Here is a 22,862-nt window from a genome sequence, read left to right on the forward strand (position 1 = left end):
TTGAAGATAATCAGAATATGGTCCTCTTGCTTTTATTTGTTTCAATAGAACACATTTAAAAATCATAAGTTTCTAACCTGAGGAAATTGGCCTTCAAAGTCTGCCTTCCCATAATACTGTAATGTTTTTAGGTATCGTGCATTGCAAAAATTATATATTTGCTATATTAAAATGCATATATTAGAGGCAGACTTGTTATTTTGCTATTGCTTCTTAGACCTAAATATATTCCAATATACAGAAAAGCATTTTTGAAGGAATTGATCACTGTAATGTTGTCACAGCTGTTGTTGCTGAGCTCCTAATTTGTTTTTATTCATATTTAAAGTGTTAAGGCACAATATGCATAGCCTACCTTTTTTTGTATTATTCTTAAATCTTGGTCTATTCTCATTATCACTTCTATTCCTGTTCAACTGTAGATAATCAAAATGTTTCATTTCATGTCAGTTTCACTTTCAACATGAATTGTGGTTTGCTTAAGGGCAAAACCCATCTCATCTTTCAGGTATTTGATGAGCTTAAATCAGCACTATAGTTACAAATGGGACACACATGTCCCCAGTGCCCAGATCAGCGGCACATTCCTGAACCCCTGACCTAAGAGCTGCAAATAAACACACACACAGCACGTGTCCCATTTCAACTGACAACTAAACACCAGAAGAGAGGTAGGGAAATGGAAATAGTAAAAAACATAGAAAGCAGTTTTATTTAAGTGACACTCCTGAGGTTAGTGAGCTGGCAAACCACTGTATGAAATGCAATTCTTTAAATGTGTAACCTAGTAAAACAATATCAACCTTATCTACATTTTCAGTGTAAACAGAGCAATTCAAGATATCACTAGAAAACCAAATCCATCACTGGATATGAAAAATCGCTGCTAGGTTCAAAGTTCACTTTTGAGTACAAAGTAAGACTGAGGAACATTTCAACAAAGGTGAAGTATCACGTTTCACGTAATTCAGTGGGAAATTTGGATCATTTAAAGTCCTCAGAAAAAGTCTTTAATTTTTAATCGTTATCTTGGTAACTTTTATTGGCTAAATTGTCTTTTTCATCTTGTTCTTCCTCAGCAGGTTCTTCTTCCTCAGAGTCTGACACATCTTCTTCCAAGTCTTTCTGATTCACAATTTCATCTAGTGGCTCCTGTGGTGTCGCCTCCTGACTGATATCTTCAACCGCATGATCTTGTGAGAAGTTCTCCACAGCCTCGGCCACACTTTCCTCAATTTCCCTCTCCTCCGTGGAAGTTGGGTCTTCCTCGGAAGGAATGCTTTCTGTTTGCTCCATGACAGTTTCTTCTTCTTGGATTGGAATCTCCTCAGTTACTTCATCCGTCTCTGTTAGCGCTTGCTCCTCAAAAGCATCTCCATCATTGATCTGAACTTCCTCGTGTTTCATACTCTCTTCAGTTACTACTTGCTTCTCAATAAATACTTCTTCCATCAGGACCTCCTCCTCTGGTTCCTCCTCGTCAGATACCTGCAGTTCCTCAGGTATTTCATCCTGTTGAGTTACTGCTTCCTCCTCAACTTCTTCCTTGTGGAATGGAATCCCATCAGCTTGGTCATCCTCTTCAGTTACTACTTGCTTCTCAATAACTTCTTCTTCCCTCAGGACTTGAACCTCCTCCTCTGGTTCCTCCTCGTCAGATACCCGCAGTTCGTCCGGTATTTCATCCTGTTGAGTTACTGCTTCCTCCTCAACTTCTTCCTTGTGGAATGGAACCCCATCAGCTTGGTCATCCTCTTCAGTTACTACTTGCTCCTCAGATGCATCTTTTTTTACTTGATTTTCCTCAGGAAAATCTGCATGCTCTTCAGCAGGTTCTTCTCTGTGGAACTGAACATCCTCAGCTGGCTCTTTCTCCTCAGGTACCAATTGCTCGCCTTCTTCAACATGAACCTCCTCGGTTACGGTTTCCACCTCAGTAACGGTTTGATCCTTTTGATCCTTGATTGGAACTTTCTCCTGAGTTGCTGCTTGCTCCACTTGCTGGGATTCTACTGGAATATTTTCCTCTGAATTGGGCTGCTGGCCTTCAGATACCACCTGAAATACATAAAGAACATTGTGCCAAATGCCCAAATGATCACATGGAGAAAACGAAACAGTAAGTACTACCTGATTCTGGATTATATCAAGCTGGGAAGCAAGGTGAGAGTGAAGGCTGTGAGTACTCTTCTGATGGTCCTCCAGATTCCTACGGACAGCCACGAGCTGCTCCTCAAGAGCTTGGGATCTTCTTGTCTGTTCCATCTCCAGCAGATCCCTGGTAGAGAGACCAAATAAAGACGAATTAGGAATAATCAGTATCAGTAACAACACCAAATTGATAAAACCCAAAATGCTAAAGAGAATTCCATTATATATGATCCCATCCCACACAACCCCTACTCACTTGATGTCCATCACCTCTTGTCTGTTCCTTTCAAGAGCTTTCTTGTTTCTAACAAAATATTCCTTCAAGCTTTTAAGTTCCATTCTTTGTTCCTCCAACTCAGATGTGAGACCTTCTACAGTAGACATCTGCTGGTCGAGACGTGATTTGGTGACCAAAACGGTGTCTGTGAGCCCAGAAATGGTAACAGCTACGTCAGTGTTAGCAGTGAGGATAGAATTAAGCCTCTGCTTCAGAGTTTCAATCTCTTCAGTCTTATTCTTGACCACTGAATTCAAAGCTGCAGTTGAAACAAACTCTTGCTGGAGTTCAGATAGTCTGCCATTCATCTCAGACTGAAGAGACCAGACTTGGCTTTGAAGATCAGTAGATTGGATTTTTTCTGAGGTGGCCAGGGCGACGTCTGCCTTTTTTTGGGCCTGCGTGTAGGCCTTTTCCAGTGTTTGAAGACGCTCTTCAAAAACACCCACATTGGCGATCTAGATGTATAGACAACATATTTGAAATTCAATGAAGTTCAATTACTCATCTGATTATTATGCAACATCCAATTAGCCATATCTTGAGCATAACCTAGCTGCCTGTTAAGTGTTGGTTCAGTCCAGTGTCAATCTACATTTGCAATTAGCATCTGAAAATTAATCTATCATACATTCAATCTATAGTGTTATAGTAATTCAATTATCATTTCATATAAGGCCACTGTGAATATTTTAGGATATAACATATAAGGTGAATTTATAAGCTCAGATGATGTGTCGCCGGCCACACTTTTACTTAGTTGATTTTCGTAAGGAAGGTATTGTAAAAAACAATGCTGGTGTTTATCTTTAGATGATTAGAGTTACCAAGGTTTTTAAAGAAATCTGTAATTAAAATGTATATATATTGATTATAATTTGATTATAATTGTATTATAATACATCTGAACAGCCCAACACCACTGACATTTTAAAGCATCGTGAGGTTTTAAATGAAATTTAAGCTGTAAAAGCATACCCAAAAACGCCTCTAAATCCTCCAACTGATGAAACGATTTCTTAGAGTGTTTTTTTTTCACAAAGCACATATTGAGTGTATTTGCTGTAAAACCCCTGACATTTAAAATACAGTAGTGACATTATCTTTAATTCAAATTCAATTCAAACAAAATGAATTTATTATTTAAAGGGCTAATTGTGCTAATGATTTTATATTTTACTATAACATTATTTAGGCTGGATGAGCACTTTAATCCATGATGGTATAGACCTTTTAAGCAGAGTTGACAAGACTTATTGCTTTATTAAAGAGAATTGACAGCGTTAGTACTGCAGTTATTGAACGGTCATCATCAGTGAAAGAAAAATTGCTTGACAATTATTGATACATTAATACATTGCATTTCTGATCACGAATGCAGTGCTGACCTCCTTTCAGATGGAGGCATAATTTGCATGTTTTTTTTTAATATATCTTCATGTTTACATGTTGGTTTGAATTCCATTTGTATAAAGTCCTTTAAACACGCCAGCCTGGCAAAAGGAAACACGATCCTGCTTAGAACAGGCTATTAATGGCCTGGGAGCCACGTGACACTATTCAGCGAATGGAATATTCAAAGGGCACATGAGGCATGCATTGAGACTTGTTATAAAGTATTTTGTACAATCAAATTACAAATAATACAATATGTACACCATAATATATAAACTTGGCCAAGCACTATGTGCTTAGTACAAAATGTTCCAATAAGCACAAATTGTTTTTCTTTGGGTAAAAGTAAGGAAACTTATTTCTTTCATTTCAAAGTTAATTTATATATGTAAAAAAAACACTTGCTAACTAACTGTAGAGTATCCCAAAATCAAATACCTGTGCATTACCCATCCCCAACTGCTGTTGGAACTTGGTTATCCTAAGTTGCATTGCATTGACTGTCTCTGTCAAACTGTCGATGGTTTGCTGTTGCTGAATGGAGAACCAAAGTACCGATGATCCCCCGACAGCGAAAATAAAGATAACAATGGCAGGGACAGCATATTCTTTAAATCCCCTCTGTGGTGTTACAGATGGCGTCTCCAAGAGCAGCAAACTGTCGTCCTGTTTAATGGCACTTTTCCCTTTGCGCTTGGTCATCTTGGCTTCGCGGAGGATCTGCACTGTAGACTGCTGCAACACTCCCACTTACTATTCTGTGATTATTCTGTGATTTGAATAAAATCTGGTACCGCTCTGCCAGAGCTTAACGCTGTATTGGGCGATAACGACGGATAACAATCAAGTGAACTTTTGAGCAAGAGGTCCGAGGACCGTGAGTAGGGGGCGTTGCGCACTGGAGGCGGTCTCATTTTCATGGCGCTGTGTAGCACATTGTAGGTTAGTTTACCCAATGTTACATAAATACATAATTTAACAAAAAAGCTTAATTTATTTTGAATATTGCATCATTTTAAGAAAGAATTTTAAAAAATCTGGTTTAATGTTATAGAGTATTATAAAAATAAAAAAATCCACAAAATAACAAAGAATAGCCTAACACAAAATAACATTTTGAAAATGTTGTATTTCTAGATGGAGGCTTCAAATAAGCATATGAAGAGTTCAGATGCAAAAGCCTCTAAATGCCATTTGAATTTTTCTTCTTTAATGATGATTTTTGTCAAACTTGTATATTTAAGTTCAGTAATTTCACTTAAATAACAATTAATAGGTAATTATCATTCCCATTTAAGTGAAATCACTGAACTTAAATATACAAGCTTGATAAAAATGATCATTCTAGAAGAAAATTTCAAATGGCATTTAGAGGCTTTTGCATCTGAACTCTTCATATAGGCCTTTGACTTTTCTGCCTATTCCTCCACTGTGAGTGCATTGTCTTGCTCGTGATGTCAATAGGCCTCTATCTATCTATCTATCTATCTATCTATCTATCTATCTATCTATCTATCTATCTATCTATCTATCTGTCTGTCTGTCTGTCTGTCTGTCTGTCTGTCTGTCTGTCTGTCTGTCTGTCTGTCTGTCTGTCTGTCTGTCTGTCTGTCTGTCTGTCTGTCTGTCTGTCTGTCTGTCTATCTATCTATCTATCTATCTATCTATCTATCTATCTATCTATCTATCTATCTATCTATCTATCTATCTCTATCCTGATCCATGGATCAGTAGTCCTCTGTTACAATAAAATAATTTGCTGAAGTATTACAGTAAGAACTAGGTAATTTTTTAGGTGTTTAGGTGGGTTTTTTTTTCAGTTCATTTAATTTTGTTTCTTTTTTCTATTTGGCAGACTTTCTGAAGCTTTCAGACTGGTTGATAATACAGTAAACACTGACAGTGGAGCTTTACATCTGGGTATCACAACAGTTTCATTGTATGTAAATGAAATTAGCTAATGGCTGCCTCGTCTTTACTTGAGATGTAGGCTGCTGTGACTTGTGTCTTCTCATTTGAATTTAGCGTAGATGGCCTCTAGTCTTTGAGACATCTCAAGGGGATAGATAGATAGATAGATAGATAGATAGATAGATAGATAGATAGATAGATAGATAGATAGATAGATAGATAGATAGATAGATGGATAGATGGATGATGGATGGATAGAAACATGTTATGTTATTATTTTTAATAAGACCACATACTGTAAATTACATTTATTCCAAAAAGAAATATGATCTCATAAACAGTTCTTTGAAGTTGTCCTTTCTTTACTCTGTAAGACAAGAAAACAAAAAAGTTGTAGTTAAATGCCTAAAAAAGTCATTGCAAAAATACACAATTTGCAACAATTATAAATAGCGGAATTAATATTCAAATAGAAAACATACCTTTGACTATAAGTTTGGTGGAGCACTCATCATGACCAAGAGGGTTTTCGGCTACAACTTTGTACTCTCCCATGTCTTTGGGTCCAACCCTCAGGATGAGCAGTGAACAAACACCACACACATTTGTTATGTAGTAGTTGGGGTTTGTGTTGAGGCTGACATTGTTATGGTACCAGGTGATATGTGGGGTTGGGTTGCCCGTTGCAGCACAGCTCATGTAGCACTCATAACCTGGCGGAGCATTGTGAAGTTTTAAAGGGACAATAAATTTGGGGGCTGCCTGGAAGTCGAGGGTCCTTAAAACAGGTACGCTGTATGTGAATTTTTCTGAAAATGATGAATATTTATATTAAAGTCAACTCAAAAAGAGATTATTTCAGTTTAATAATAGGTACAGTAAAGGCACAGTAAATGCTATGTGAGCACACGAAGCAAAACAAATGCAGATCATCATCACTGGCAAAAAAATAATCCAGAGCTTGTGTAAAAGAAAGACTTACTGCAGCTGTCAACTTTATTGGCATAACATTTTCAGAACAAGACAAGGCAGAGATAGTTTAGTGGCTATGTGTCAGAGACAGCAGCTCAAATCCCAGAGGTATGAACCTGGATAAGGGTGACCCATAAAGAGAGTTTCATAGATCTTCTATCATCACTGCCCTTGAGCAAGACACTTATCTCTGGCTTCTCCAAGGGACTCACAGCAATTAGTATTCTGTAAATTGCTTTGGGAAAAGGTGCCTGTTCAATGGAAAGTAGCCTAGACCACCGCACCGCTGGATCTGCAGCTTAGACCACTGATTGTCCAAACATAATTTGTTTTTAGAATTATTTATTAGTTAACGCATAGGCTATGAGTCAATTGATTTTTTTTCTATCACCATCAAGATTTTAGATTAAAATTTATATGATTGCATCTGAATTTTAAAATGTCCCTGTGGCAATGAGGTCCTTAAATACACATGCATACCTTAGTGAAAAAAACCCTCCAAAAATCGCAAAAAATCAATCTCGCCTAGGGCAACCAAAGGGATAGAGCCGGCCATGTCCCGTCAAACCATGCAAATTAATTATACTTTGTTCTCAAATTGTTAATGTTAAAAACATAAGCATTGCGTAATACTACATTTAATGCCCTTCAGATATTTATCCTTGTTTTCGAGTGGGCCTGGAAAAGGCTATAAATCTCCACTTCCAGCATCCTCACACGCAACATAGCCTAGCCAGATGCGGCGTAACGCTTTCCCGCGGAAATCCACCAGTCCCACTGGAATTAAAAACATTATTACAAGCTTACCGTTTTAGGCAAGAAGATAGGTTTTAACACTGGCTGTTTATGCAATTGCTCAAAAAAAAAAATTGGGATAAATTTAACCTTAAAGGGTTGGTTCACCCAAAAATGAAAATTAAGTCATTAATTACTCACCCCCATGCTGTTCCAACCCCGTAAGACCTTCGTTCATCTTCGGAACACAAATAAAGATATTTTTGATTGAATCTGAGAGCTGGATCAGTCCTATATAGACTGCCTAAGGGACTGGCTCTTGAGGGCCCATAAAGTCATTAAAGAAAAGGTTTAAATATTCCATGTGCCTACAGAATACTTTTTGTGTGAAAAAAACATAAATTACGACTTTATTCCACTATTCCATTACTTCCTTATGGGCGCATGCGCGAGAACTGAGACGAGGACGTTCTCATTCGTCTACTTCTTTTTACCGGCTGCTCACCGCTTAGGAGTTTTACCGCCACCTACCGTATAAAATGATGATCCATATATAAGGCGCTCCGGATTATAAGGAACACTGTCGTTTTTTGAGAAGATTAAAGGCTTTTAAGTGCACCTTGTAGTGCGGAAAATACGCTAGTTGAAAAGCGTATGTACAGCGCGCATCTTCCTCTGCTTGTAAACAGAAAGTTTTGCGCTTCCAGCTATATCAGCACATCATCTTTTACGGTAAGGGGCGGTAAAACTCCTAAGCGGTGAGCAGCCGGTAACAAGAAGTAGACGAATGAGAACGTCCTCGTCTCAGTTCTCGCGCATGCGCCCATAAGGAAGTAATGGAATAGTGGAATAAAGTCGTTATTTATGTTTTTTTCGCACAAAAAGTAGTCTCGTCGCTTGATAAACTTATAATTGAGCCGCTTTAGGCACATGGAATATTTAAACCTTTTCTTTAATGACTTTATGGGCCGTCAAGAGCCAGTCCCAGACCCGGCTCTCAGATTCAATCAAAAATATCTTTATTTGTGTTCCGAAGATGAACGAAGGTCTTACGGGGTTGGTACAGCATGGGGGTGAGTAATTAATGACTTAATTTTCATTTTTGGGTGAACTAAACCTTTAAGAATTTACGGACTGGAGCTTTAAAAGAATCCGACCAGCGTTCTGTGTAGGCTGCCATCTTGTGGCGACGACAATTAAGCTGTTACCGGTAACGTTATGTAAACAAACCTCCGTGTTAACGCACCCTCGATGACAGCTACAGCCAGGCATAAGCTACACATCTTTCTGGACAAGGACAGTATACCGTACATATTCAATGGAGGGACAGAAAGCTCTTGGACTAAATCTAAAATATCTTAAACTGTGTTCCGAAGATAAACGGCGGTCACTGCACACGACATTCGCATACGATTGTCGCATTTCGCCCCCTAGTGTCTTGAACTTGAAAACTTGAGAACTTGAAATTGGTCGTGAAGCAACCGTTACCCACCATTGTGAATATCCTAGCCTAGGATATTCACAATGGTAAAATTAATGATTTTAATAAATGTAATGCATGCATGAATATATCTACACAAAACAAATGACCCTCAATTCATCTCAAATAAAAATATAGTAGTATAAATATTGGTTTAATAATTATAAAATATATTTTCCGCTATAGTTAATTATAACCAACATTTTACAGAGCGAGCGTTTACAGAAAAACATTAAAGAGTTAAAATATTGGTAATTCTAGCCTCGCGCTCATAGTTTTTATTAGAATACATCACTTCCGGTTGGCCGGTCGCATACGGTCTAGCCGCAGACGTTCAGATATTTCAACGGATCCAAAGCTCAAAACGGATCCGAATTTTCCGCATACGCATATGATCGGAACTCCCCGTAGCTCCCGTACGACTCTCCATTGGAAATGAATGACTTCCGGTCCGACGGCGGTCGTTTGTCGTGTGCAGTGGAAAGGCGGCTTGAAGGCGGCGGCTTGGGACTTCATGAGGGTGAGTCGTTAATGACACAATTTTCATTTGTGGGTGAACTAAGTACAAAATGAGTTGTTCCAATTTAGCAGACAAGTATAAAAAAATATAGAATAAGTCCAATTGCTTACATAAAAAGTACACGTATATGTAAATCTATTTGTAGTATATTTGCATAAAATAAATATAAAATTATTTTCACCAGGGTAACGTTAGTAAGAATAAAATTAAACCACTAACTAAAAAAACTGAACCAAGAAAAAAACTAAACCAAAAAATGTCAACAAAGTCATCCACAAACCTCTTTGTTTGGTGGTTCCCCAAACTGGAGACACTGATGGCTCTGAGAGACCTATATCATTCTTGGCAAACACTCTGAAACTGTACTCTCTTCCAGGCAAGATGTTAATGACTGTGAATTTGTTGTTGAACAAGCGGTCAACCACTGTGCGCCATGTTTGCTTGACAGAGTCCCGCTTCATCACCATGTAATGCAGATGGTTGTCTCGTTTCTCATCGGGAGAAGGAGTCCATGACAGAGTCACGGAGCCATGGACATTCTGTTCCAGTTCTACTGGACCTGGAGGCTTGGGATCATCTGACGATTAAGAATAAACAGGTACCCATATAATTACCATAAGTACATTAGCTAGTCATTCAAACAGTACTGTATACCGGTATATAGAAGGTTTAGGTAAGAAATTTGATTACCAGTGACTCTTATTTCAATAGCGAAGGTGTCCTGGCCCACCATATTCTTCAAATTGACCATATAGAGGCCAGTGTCAGACAGCTCTGATGTGTAAATAAATAGCTGAGAACCCTTTTCAAAACTAGTAATTGTCACATGTTTGGCTATTGGAACACCATCCTTTAGCCAAGTGATGTCTGGTAAAGGAGAGGCCTGTGGATAAAATAAAAGCCAATATATATTATACAAAAAACAGATGTGCCATTTCGTAATGTTTGAAAATGCTTTCGGTATAAGATAAAATTGTCATGGAAAACCTTTTAAAGAGGACCTCTTATGCTTTTTAACATTTTCAACTTAGGGGACTATAGATGACTTGTGGTTATGGTAAGGGACGTGACATTTCTGAAACATTTACTGACCAATCACAAAATACTGGTCCAGCCAGCCAATCAGAGCACAGTGCACTTTTCGAAAGAAGGGGATTCGACAGGAACTAAATTTTGGGGTAGAGAGGTAATGCAACAATGTAAAATATGATAAAATTATTTTTTCTCTCTAATTTTCAAGCATTCAAGCCTATGCTAGTAGACCCAAAAAAGAAAATCAAGAAGACTTTGTAAAATGGCATAATAGGTCCTCTTTAACTATTTTGACTTTTTCAAAATGATTTGAGACTCTACCTCAAAACTGACGCTTACACGAACTGTGTTTCCAGCTTTAACAACCATAAAGCTTTTCATTTTTTTGTCAGTAAACTTTGGCCTTACTGAAAAAAAAAAAACAACAATAACAAAACAAAATTTCAGATTAACTAATTTTTGTGTAAAACTAAAAGTCAAAGTGATACAGTATATAAAAAATATGAAACTTTACCTGGAGGAGGCATGGCGATAATGTAATTGTCAAAACTCTGTGGAAGCCCCTCTCCTCCTTCATTGGTGGCGATCACTCTAACCCAATACATGGCCATTGACTTCAATCCCACAACAGTGAGGGAAGTCTGAATTACTGCGTTTGTATTGTAACGGCTCCACTCGACTTGTTCTGCGGGCCTGATTTCCACAAAATAGCCTTTTGCCTCATCTTCCTCACCTTTGACTTCTGTAGGTTTAGTCCAGGAAAGAGACAGACTGGTGTAGCTCGATCCATCTATTCTGAGGTCCTTGACCTTACCAGGAGGCTCTGGGGGCAATGACATCACAAATATTTGCTTAAAAATGAAGAAATGTTTTATTTTTTTTGTACTCTATCTGACAAGTCATCATTTCTGTATATTGTGACATTGAGTATGAATTTGTCTTACTTTTGGGATCCCTTGCAATTGCACATTCAGAGGGCCCACTTGGTTGGCCAGGGCCACATGTGTTAATAGCGATCACTCTGAACTCATACTCTGCACCTTCGATTACATCTTTTACTGCATATATTTTGTCTAGATATCATATGACAAAATGAACATTGTGCTGTTTTAAAATGAAATAAGTCTAGGCTATTTTAATTCAAATTCAATTCATTTTCAAAGACCTCTGATTGGATCGTCTTTTGCGTTTACTTGACTCCATAAATTGCTGCCCTTTTTGCGCTTTTCCAAATTGTAGCCAATGAGATTTCCCCCTCTAGTGTTGGAGGGAGGAAGCCAGGCCAAGTTAATGCAGTCTTTAAAGGCACTGACTATTTTAGGAGGAGCAGGAGAACCAGGGAATGCTGGGAACAGAAAGGACACCTTTTATTATATTTAAAACCCATTTACTTTTTCTAAAGACAAACAACTGGTAATTTACTACATTAAAATATGGACAGAAATAAGGAATCTTCTCACCCAAATTGCCAGCAGCAATATCACTAGTTGTGATGACGTCACTGAAGCCCTCCGAGTTTTTGGCCCGGATCCTGTAGCAGTACTTTCGGCCACAATCTATGTTCCTGTCTCTGTATGTGGGCTGTCCAGGAATATCTCCAATTTTAGTCCAGGTGTTTCGTCCCAGCTGCTGCCGCTCTAGGTTGTAGTTAGTCACTGGACAACCTCCATCATCCTTTGGGGGCCTCCATTTAAACTCAATGGCAGACAACGTGCTTTCTACAATTTCTACAGGTCCTTGTGGTGGGGTCGGTCTGTCTGGAAAAAAAAAATATCATATAGTCGTATTATAAATAGTAGTGATGGGTCACAGTGATATAATAGTTGGCTAGTCTTCCAATAACCAAATAGCTTAGGTCAGTCAGTCTGTCTCAGAGTTTTCCCTCTTATTTGTAATTTTGATATTTTTAGTATTGGTACTTTAATTTGCATGCACATAGCTAACAAGCATTGTAAGAGCTGTATGCTACAAATATACATTGCAGACAGGTGTATCATGATGTCTTAACATTTAATATTCTTCCAAAATATGCTTTCATACAATATTTAGGCCCTTTCTTAATCTTTGCAATACATACCTAGTACAATACGTTTTGATGTTGCCTCTATAGTGGCAAATTCATTCTTGATTTTGATTTTTATCTCTCCGGTGTCTTTGCGCTGACACTTAGTAAGAAGTAGGCGGGTGTGATCTGAAAACTTTTCAATCTTGACACTGTGACCCTGCAGCAACTCTTCGTCCTCTTTAAACCACTGAATCTTAATTGGTTCTTTTCCTGAAAATTGTAGCTTGAAGGAAGCATTTTCTCCCACTTTCACAATAACAGACTTTGAGAATTTACTGAAGGCATCTGCATTGATTTTGGGTGGATCTGAAGAGACAGAAAAGATAATTGAATTGCTTTGATATAAACCAGGGCAGGGTGGTAGAGGTGTTGGTTTATTTATAGAAGGAAATATATGTTCACACAGAAATGTCTCTTTTATGGGTCCGGAGACTCATTTAATGAAGGCATTACATCAAAATAGAATAAGGTGCTTGTCTAATTCTACATGCGAGAGGTTATTATCACCCGCCAACTACTTTGCCCCAACATTGCTCACTTCCCTCTAGTGGCTAAGCATTTTGCTTCCAGTTTTATATATAGCCAAGTAGAAAACACACTTACCTTCGACAGTTAATGTAGCCTCTGATTTACGTCCTTCCGCCTCAAACTTGTATTTGCCAGCATCTCGTTCTTGGCAGTCATGGATGATTAGTTTGTGGTGAGCCCCATCTTTGACTAATGTAATTCCATCCTTGGAGTCTAACTGATGCATAAAAAAATAAAATAAAAAAAGAAATTATATATTTATATATATATATATATATATATATATGCATTTTATTTATTATTTAATGTGATGGCAAATTCAAGTGACAGTTTCACATGATCCTTCAGTATCATTCAAGAAAATTGGTATAATCAATGTTGAAAACATTTGTGCTGCTTAATATTTTATGGAAACCGTGTTACACTAACATTCACAAGTTTGGGGTAAGTAAAACAATTTTTTTAAGAAAAGAAATTAATTATTTATTCAACAAGTATGGATTAAATTGCTCAAAATTGACAGTAAGGACATTTATAATGTTACAAAAGATTTCCATTTCAAATAAATGCTGTTCCTTAAAAAGAATCCTGAAAAAAAATGTATCACAGTTTCCATAAAAATATTATCCAGCAAAAATCTTTAATAATAAGAGCCATTATTAATAATTGAGCACCAATGATAACTGACATTCATTTATATTAAACATTTGTTTAGCAAAGTAGGATAAATATAATACAATACTGTACCCTTTTTCCATCTTTGTACCATAATCCAGTTTTATCTTCACTACTAAGTTTGCAGGACAACTCTGCTGATTTTCCAACATTGGCTGTAGTATCTGACAACCCGTTCAGGAAGCAGACTCCATGGTCTGAAAAAAAGTGCACAGAAAATATGTCAAATTACATCATTTTACCACTGAGAATCAATTGACTTAATATGGAGCTTCAGACTTACCTATGATGCTGTTGTGAAGCAATTCATCGACTCTTGCACGCTTCTTGCGCTTATCACCAGACCCATTTCCACCTGATCCGTCTAAATCAAGCCCATCTCCTTTATCATCTCTTAAGGTACCATCTTCTCCTTTTCTGTTCTTCCCTGTTCCGTCACCTTCATTCCCATCTCCTGCACTGCCATTTTGTCCACCTCCATTTCCTGCTGCCATGGCTGCCATCATTTCAGCAGCTTCTCGCTCTGCTTTGGCCCTTCTGGCTGCCTCATCTCTTTCAGCTTGGGCCTTTCTGGCCGCCTCATCTTGCTCTGCCTGAGCCTTTCTGGCCGCCTCATCTTGCTCTTCCTGAGCCTTTCTGGCCGCCTCATCTTGCTCTTCCAGAGCCTTTCTGGCCACCTTGTCTCGCTCAGCTTGTGCCCTCCTTGCTGACTTATCTTGTTCGACTTGAGCCCTCCTGTCCGCCTCATCTTGTTCAGCCTGTGCCCTCCTGGCCGCCTCTTCTTTTTCTCTTTGCAGTCTGTCCTTCTCCTCAGCTAAACGTCTGGCTTGTTCATCTGCACTTTTTCCACGGGCATTGGGATCATCTGAAAACAGTATTAGTTAAAATATACAGTACACCACACTATACTATACAATACATTGCCAATGATATACTTTGATCTTACTTTGACTCATGCTTTGAAAATACACCACCGGTCAAAATATAGGAATACAGCATATTAGAATGATTTCTGAAGGATCATGACACTGAAGACTGGAGTGATGCTGAAAATTCAGCTTTGTCATCACAGGATTTAATTACATTTAAAAATGTATTAAAATTGAAAATTAGAAGATAATATTTTTGTAATAATATTAAAGAATATTACTTTTTTTTATTGTACTTCTGTTCTAATAAATGCAGCCTTTGTTGGTATAATACTTTTTTATTTTTGTTTCAAAAACATAAAAAAAAAATCCTAAATTTTGACCCCTAGTGAATGAATTTAAAGTACATGCAAACACAATTCAGCAAAGAGGGGAAAATAGCTAAACCAATTTTTCTACCTTCCACAACCAAAGTCCCCTGGCTTGACCTGAGCCCAGCAATAGCCGTGTAGACTCCCTTGTCGTCTTTTGAACAGTTTTTCACAGTTAGTTTGTGGACTTGCTTGTCTTCTGACACTGTGACGTCATATTTATCCCCATGCTCAATAGAGATATCATTGGCGCACCAGGTGATTTGTGGCACAGGGTCCGATAAGGTACACTCAAATGCTGCATCCTGCCCCTCAACCACTTTTGTGTCTTTCAGTATGCCATTAAACTCCACATCAGGCACTGGAGGCACAAAACAACTCTTAAACAGTGAGGTTATAACAAGTAAAAATTATTTTGAGTCTAAATTAATGCAGCATAAAAGAGAAGCATGACAGTAGCTTCAAATATTGTATATTGCCAAATACAAACATTGTACCATTTAATAGACACTCACCTAAAGGATTATTAGAAACACCATACTAATACTGTGTTTGACCCCCTTTCGTCTTCAGAACTGCCTTAATTCTACGTGGCATTGCTTGAACAAGGTGCTGAAAGCATTCTTTAGAAATGAATTGATAGGATAGCTTCTTGCAGGTGATGGAGATTTGTGGGATGCACATCCCGGGCATGAAGCTCCCATTCTACCACATCCCAAAGATGCTCTATTGGGTTGAGATCTGGTGACTGTGGGGGCCATTTTAGTACAGTGAACTCATTGTCATGTTCAAGAAACCAATTTGACATGATTCGAGCTTTGTTACATGTTGCATTATCCTGCTGGAAGTAGCGATCAGAGGATGTGTATATGGTGGCCATAAAGGGATGGACATGGTCAGAAACAATCCTCAGGTTGGCCGTGGCATTTAAACAATGCCCAGTTGGCACTAAGGGGCCTAAAGTGTGCCAAGAAAACATCCCCCACACCATTACACCACCACCACCAGCCTGCACAGTGGTAACAAGGCATGATGGATCCATGTTCTCATTCTGTTTACACCAAATTCTGACTCTACCATCTGAACGTCTCAACAGAAATGGAGACTCATCAGACCAGGCAACATTTTTTCAGTCTTCAACTGTCCAAATTTGGTGAGCTCTTGCAAATTGTAGCCTCTTTTTCCTATTTGTAGGGAAGATGTACCTGGTACCTGGTGGTGGGTCTTCTGTTGTTGTAGCCCATCCGCCTCAAGGTTGTGCGTGTTGTGGTTGTGCGTGTCGGTCGTAACGAGTGGTTATTTCAGTCAAAGTTGCTCTTCTATCAGCTTGAATCAGTCGGCTCATTCTCCTCTGACCTCTTGCATCAACAAGGCATCTTCGTCCACAGGACTGCCGCATACTGGATGTTTTTCCCATTTTCAAACCATTCTTTGTAAACCCTAGAAATGGTTGTGCGTGAAAATCCTAGTAACTGGGCAAATTGTGAAATACTCAGACTGACCCGTCTGGCACCAACAACCATGCCACGCTAAAAATTGCTTAAATCACCTTTCTTTTCCATTCTGACATTCAGTAGGGATGCACCGATCCACATTTTTTCACTTCCGATCCGATCCCGATACCTGACTTTGGATATCGGCCGATACCGATACTTTTCCGATGCCAGACCTGTGTTTGCTTTAACATTATTTATCATTATTGTTGATTTTATATGATGCTGAAATAAACACCTCTCTACAAGCAAGGATGATGCGTACGTATGTAGCCTATGTCAATATATATATATATATATATATATATATATATATATATATATATATATTTAGACAATTAAACAAAGATATACGCATTATACAGGCCTACACAGTGCTTTAATTTCAGGAAGGTCTACTAACATTATTCAGGTATATCGTCTAAAAAGAATTATAATAAAGTAATCAAAAGTAAAATAGCACTGCAAAGTTTATCATAGATAGATTTATGCTTATTAAAGCTGAAGTTATTCATTCAAGAGCTGTGAGTGATTTTCTCTTTGCCTTTGGTTGTTTTGTTCTCAGTAATGTCGCAATCGTCACATTTATACTGCTGCCCCTTTAAGAACTAGTGCGGATTTCATAGTCTACCTACTGATGCACCATATTTTCTCCCAACTATTTCCATAAACCGTTTATGTCTAAAATGAACGTAGTTAAGTGATAATCTCCAAGCCGGTCGTTTTGACATTTTTGTGCAGGCTACATTTGATCGTTTAGACGCGCATATGAAGCCCAAAGTATAATTTGCTTGTCTGTTTCGGAGCACGCGCCGCCCTCTTGCGCAAATTTTGTGCTTTTAATAGCTCTTTTTATTACTAAAAGCGTCCCGCAATTTAGCAACAGCAGAGACGGCATTTTACAACAATTACCGATCGTGCTGATTCTGTCTTAAAGTTTGAGTTTTACGGAGAAATGACAGTGCACCGCCGCGATGGGAAGGAAGTTGGCTACACAGAATGCGGCTATTGTTTAATGTTTTTTTTTTTTTACCTCAATATATTCTTTAATCTTTGGAAATCAGACTATCACAGATCTAAAGTGTAACCAGGCTATGTTTTCTCTGTCATCACTCATTAAGCAGGGCTGTCGTGTTGTGCGTGCTGTGGCACCGCGTGAGAGATCTCTCTCTCTTTCTCTTCTGGACTGCGAATTGCAAACATGCATCACAGACAAAAAGATTCATTTATACGGCTTTGCAAACATTGCATTTTGCTGTCTTGCTCTGCTGCGGTGTTTCCAGTGTGAAGTATTTCCACCATAGGATTTCCACACAGCGAACATATTGGTAGCTCAATGCTATCCTGCTAGCTGGCTGCAAACTGCGGAATGGATTTCTTGAGCGGGCGTCTGTGTGTCTCATTGAGCCCTATTTTTTACAGTCTATGATTGAGCTGCACTTCCGTTCAGGATATCCATTCCACAGTTTGCAGCCAGCTAGCAGACTAGCAGCCCCGGGGAATCCCTTTTGGAGTCATTTCAGCAGCCAACGTTAAAGCGCAGACATGGATCATAAATATCGGATTTCTCCGCAGGTTGGATCGGAAAAATCCGATACGTGAATTACGCTGGTATCGGTCCCGATACCGATACTGGATCGGATCGGCCCCATCCCTAGTTTGGAGTTCAGGAGATTGTCTTGACCAGGACCACACCCCTAAATGTATTGGACTGCCATGTGATAGGTTGATTAGATAATTGCATTAATGAGAAATTTAACAGGTGTTCGTAATAATCCTTTAGGTGTGTGTGTGTATATATATATATACACTCACCGGCCACTTTATTAGGTACACCTGTCCAACTGCGCGTTAACACTTAATTTCTAAGCAGCCAATCACACGGCGGCAACTCAGTGCATTTAGGCATGTAGACATGGTCAAGACAATCTCCTGCAGTTCAAACCGAGCATCAGTATGGGGAAGAAAGGGGATTTGAGTGACTTTGAACGTGGCATGATTGTTGGTGCCAGAAGGGCTGGTCTGAGTATTTCAGAAACTGCTAATCTACTGGGATTTTCATGCACAACCATCTCTAGGGTTTACAGAGAATGGTCCGAAAAAGAAAAAACATCCAGTGAGCGGCAGTTCTGTGGGCGGAAATGCCTTGTTGATGCCAGAGGTCAGAGGAGAATGGCCAGACTGGTTCGAGCTGATAGTAGGGCAACAGTGACTCAAATAACCACCCGTTACAACCAAGGTGGGCAGAAGAGCATCTCTGAACGCACAGTACGTCGAACTTTGAGGCAGATGGGCTACAGCAGCAGAAGACCACACCGGGTGCCACTCCTTTCAGCTAAGAACAGGAAACTGAGGCTACAATTTGCACAAGCTCATCGAAATTGGACAATAGAAGATTGGAAAAACGTTGCCTGGTCTGATGAGTCTCGATTTCTGCTGCGACATTCGGATAGTAGGGTCAGAATTTGGCGTCTACAACATGAAAGCATGGATCCATCCTGCCTTGTATCAACGGTTCAGGCTGGTGGTGGTGGTGTCATGGTGTGGGGAATATTTTCTTGGCACTCTTTGGGCCCCTTGGTACCAATTGAGCATCGTTGCAACGCCACAGCCTACCTGAGTATTGTTGCTGACCATGTCCATCCCTTTATGACCACAACTTCTGATGGCTACTTTCAGCAGGATAATACGCCATGTCATAAAGCTGGAATCATCTCAGACTGGTTTCTTGAACATGACAATGAGTTCGCTGTACTCAAATGGCCTCCACAGTCACCAGATCTCAATCCAATAGAGCATCTTTGGGATGTGGTGGAACGGGAGATTCGCATCATGGATGTGCAGCCGACAAATCTGCGGCAACTGTGTGATGCCATCATGTCAATATGGACCAAACTCCCTGAGGAATGCTTCCAGCACCTTGTTGAATCTATGCCACGAAGAATTGAGGCAGTTCTGAAGGCAAAAGGGGGTCCAACCCGTTACTAGCATGGGGTACCTAATAAAGTGGCCGGTGAGTGTATATATATATATATATGTATGCAATATTTACTTTTCATATTTACAGATTAAAAAAAAAACACACACATTGGTATTCTAAATTCTTACGTGTCAGGGAAGTTGAGAACATGTTCGCCTCCTCTACATCTACTTGATATAACCCAGCATCTTCTTGGCCAACATTTCTAATGCTGAATAAGTACGTTTCACCAAATTTCTGCATATTATGTTTTTTGGAATCATCAGTTCCATCTCCATAGTCAAGCATTTCCCCATCCTGGTTAGGGTCAATTGAAGTGCATTACTCTTAAAGTATTGAAAATGAGTTTGAGGCTATTTGAATGAGGGCACTTACTTTGTAGAGGAGGATTTTGCTGTTAGGATCCTTCAACTTCATGTCGAGTTCAAATTCTGCTGTTCCATCTGTTTTTACCTCAATCTGTTTCATGCTGTGGACTTTTTCAACATACTTGATAGAAAAATCAAGAGTAGAAATTTTTCATATGGTACATGCATAAAAAACAGCAGTGTATAGAGTTGACTACTCAAAGCAAAAGAGACCTTGGACTGTTCTTCCTCTCTTTCCTTCTTCTTCTGGTTGAGTTTTCTCAGCATCCACCTGAAGTCAGTGACTCCATATTCCAGACAAATGCGCTCATAATCTTTCTTGGCTGCACTCAGTAACACCTCCCAGAACATTGGATCGATTTCCCCCTCCTTCGTTTGTTTTTGCTTTCTCTTCACAACCCTAAATGAAGAGTACCACAACATTTATTGAAAACTGTATAGGAAACTTAACTTTTGCTTAAGGTTTGGGTAAACAAGTGAGCACAATAAGGCATACATTAAATCAATGATAAATTATATGATTAAGGTAGATTTTAAGTTCTTAGAACATGTCTATTTGGATAAATGATTTTGTGTTTTATGACTGTTTTACTTTAAGCCTTCAAAATAGTCTAAAACATGTTGTTTAAAGACATGTTATCATTATTACAACTCCCACTTAATGTAGTGTGACAACATGCCCCAGTGTTCAATGTGAATGCAACCACCTGTATCCTTTTCCTTTTTTAATAATGATGGGAAATATACAATAGGTTTTCTTTGCCCTAAAAAATAAATAAAAACCCAGCCTGAAAAATATTTACTATGACAACTAACTAACTAACCCTGGTTCCCTTACTTTATTATTTCTCCCCCCGTTACATCAAATTTGTTGCATGGGCATACAATATAAATATACTGTATGATGCAGTGATACATTACCTTTTCTTCAGCATTTTTCTGAACTCCTCAGGGTCATTTTTGGGGACTGAAAAATTAGACATATTTTAAGTTATTTTGACACTGAACTCTTTTAACCAAATAAATAGATCTTTTGTTTATTTCATTTCAAGCATCATTAGCTCTGACTTGCATACCTGGCTCTCTTTTCTTGAAGCCAACTGAAAAGAAGAGAAACAGATTGATTCATGCCTATGATACTTTTATTTTAACCGTAAATGGAAAACTAAAAAGATCATGTTCAAATTATCTTTATGAATTTCCTACCTTCAATGACATTAAGTGCAGCAGTACAAACAGCTTTTCCAAAAGGATTTATAACAAGACATTTGTATGTGTCTGCTTGATCTGAATCTACATTTGGTATCTGAAAGGAGTATTATAGGAGTAAATATTTTTAAGGAAAGCCAAACAGAAATAAATGTATTTAGTATTTATATAAAATATATTATCTCCTTCTTAACTACCAATATCAATAATTGGTACAATTTAGAACAGAAATTTAAAACAGCTGATAACAAGAAACTTTTTCATTTCACCTCCAGAATATATTCTCCGTTCTTCTCATCGTATCGTGAAACATATTTAGTTGAATTAGAGATGTCTCCCTTGTTACGTCCCCATGAAACTTCCGGTGCTGGATTTCCATTAACAACAGCTTTGAAAAAGGCCAGTTTGCCTGAAGGTACGGAACAGTGATGTTATATCACAGACAGACAGACAGACAGACAGACAGACAGACAGACAGACAGACAGACAGACAGACAGACAGACAGACAGACAGACAGACAGACAGACAGACAGACAGACAGAGAGACAGACAGAGAGACAGAGAGACAGACAGACAGACAGACAGACAGACAGACAGACAGACAGACAGACAGACAGACAGACAGAGAGACAGACAGACAGACAGACAGACAGAGAGACAGAGAGACAGACAGACAGAGAGACAGACAGACAGACAGAGAGACAGAGAGACAGAGAGACAGACAGACAGACAGACAGACAGACAGACAGACAGACAGACAGACAGACAGACAGACGATCCATGGTCAAAAATGAAGAAAACTATTACCTTCTTGTAGATTTAAGGCTATGGGTTTTCTGATGAAATCAGGAGTAGTACATCCAGGTGGAAGTTCCTCAACATACTGTGTGATCATAACACCAGGCACTCTGGATCTCTTCCTAATTGACACTGAAGTAGCAGAACAGTATTCTCACTCAGTATTTTTATTAATTTATTTGTACATATACGGGTATGGGTGTGCGTATGTATATGTATAGACATGTGTATGTAAGGGCTAAATGTTGTCATGCATCTTAATACTGCTTTATGTTTTATATATGGATTTGTTTCCAATAAAGAGTTGGTGGGCCGGGCAAGGCGGGATGAGGTAGAGCTTTAGTGAGAGTGAATGTTTATGTGCTCAAAAACGAGACGTTTCATCTCAAGGTGTTATCCTCAACACTAAATTCAATCAATAAAAACAATTCCATGATGTTTAATTTGGTAAAACAGTGGAATATGTTTTTTTTGGATCTATACAGAGTCAAGGCCAACAAACATCAAATAGCATATTTATGTGAATGACTTTACTTCATATAAATTAATGCAACATGCGCCAGGAAAGTGTTGCAGGATCTTTAAAGCTGTGGACATTGCTGTTGTTGACCACATGATGGCGATGTTTTATCACAACCTCTGGTCTGGACAGCTAGACTGCTTGATTAACAATAAAGCCATCAATGATGATGGAACAAAGCAAATCTACATTAAATGATTCAGATGGTTTAAAGAATTTTGTCATTTGGCATGTCTCATATGATTTTAACTTACCGTCCGTTCCTTCTGCTGGCTTTGACATCTTCAAAATGCAAGATTTGCCTTTAAATTCAGAATTCGTAATAGTTGCAGTGTCTTATTAAAAGAGAAAAAAACATTCAATTGCACATGTAATCATTGTTATTGTCGTTATAACAGTTAATAGGGTGAATAAAGGTTGACATAGAACACCTAAGCTTAATTAACTTTATTCTTCCGTTACTAAAATTAGCATTAAATGAATTTTATCCTAAAATGCGATGACACAAAAGG

At 38.6% G+C, this 22,862-nt stretch overlaps 2 protein-coding genes across 2 annotated transcripts; both read right to left on the reverse strand.

Moving 5' to 3' along the window:
- Positions 1–684: 684 nt before the first annotated feature.
- LOC120459723 (uncharacterized) lies at positions 685–4,710 on the reverse strand. Its single transcript, XM_039647137.2, has 4 exons — positions 4,262–4,710; positions 2,408–2,886; positions 2,131–2,278; positions 685–2,058 (listed from the first exon to the last, which is right to left on the reverse strand). Exons 1-4 carry the CDS (start codon positions 4,523–4,525, stop codon positions 1,018–1,020), a joined length of 1,932 nt encoding a protein of 643 aa, XP_039503071.2. The 5' UTR covers positions 4,526–4,710; the 3' UTR covers positions 685–1,017.
- A 1,386-nt stretch (positions 4,711–6,096) lies between these two features.
- On the reverse strand, positions 6,097–22,632 carry igfn1.2 (immunoglobulin like and fibronectin type III domain containing 1, tandem duplicate 2). The gene is made up of 23 exons (XM_089134619.1): positions 22,605–22,632; positions 21,840–21,962; positions 21,301–21,440; positions 21,029–21,128; positions 20,899–20,922; positions 20,744–20,789; positions 20,036–20,222; positions 19,830–19,943; positions 19,583–19,751; positions 15,070–15,342; positions 14,025–14,606; positions 13,814–13,938; positions 13,142–13,283; positions 12,551–12,844; positions 11,934–12,230; positions 11,639–11,818; positions 11,418–11,546; positions 10,988–11,296; positions 10,795–10,880; positions 10,132–10,324; positions 9,722–10,018; positions 6,217–6,543; positions 6,097–6,101 (listed from the first exon to the last, which is right to left on the reverse strand). The coding sequence occupies exons 1-23, from the start codon at positions 22,630–22,632 to the stop codon at positions 6,097–6,099; spliced, it is 4,170 nt and encodes a 1,389-aa protein (XP_088990745.1).
- Positions 22,633–22,862: the final 230 nt, after the last annotated feature.

The sequence above is a fragment of the Pimephales promelas genome, chromosome 8, assembly GCF_988280905.1.
Source record: "Pimephales promelas chromosome 8, fPimPro1.hap1.1, whole genome shotgun sequence".
Lineage (NCBI taxonomy): Eukaryota > Metazoa > Chordata > Actinopteri > Cypriniformes > Leuciscidae > Pimephales > Pimephales promelas.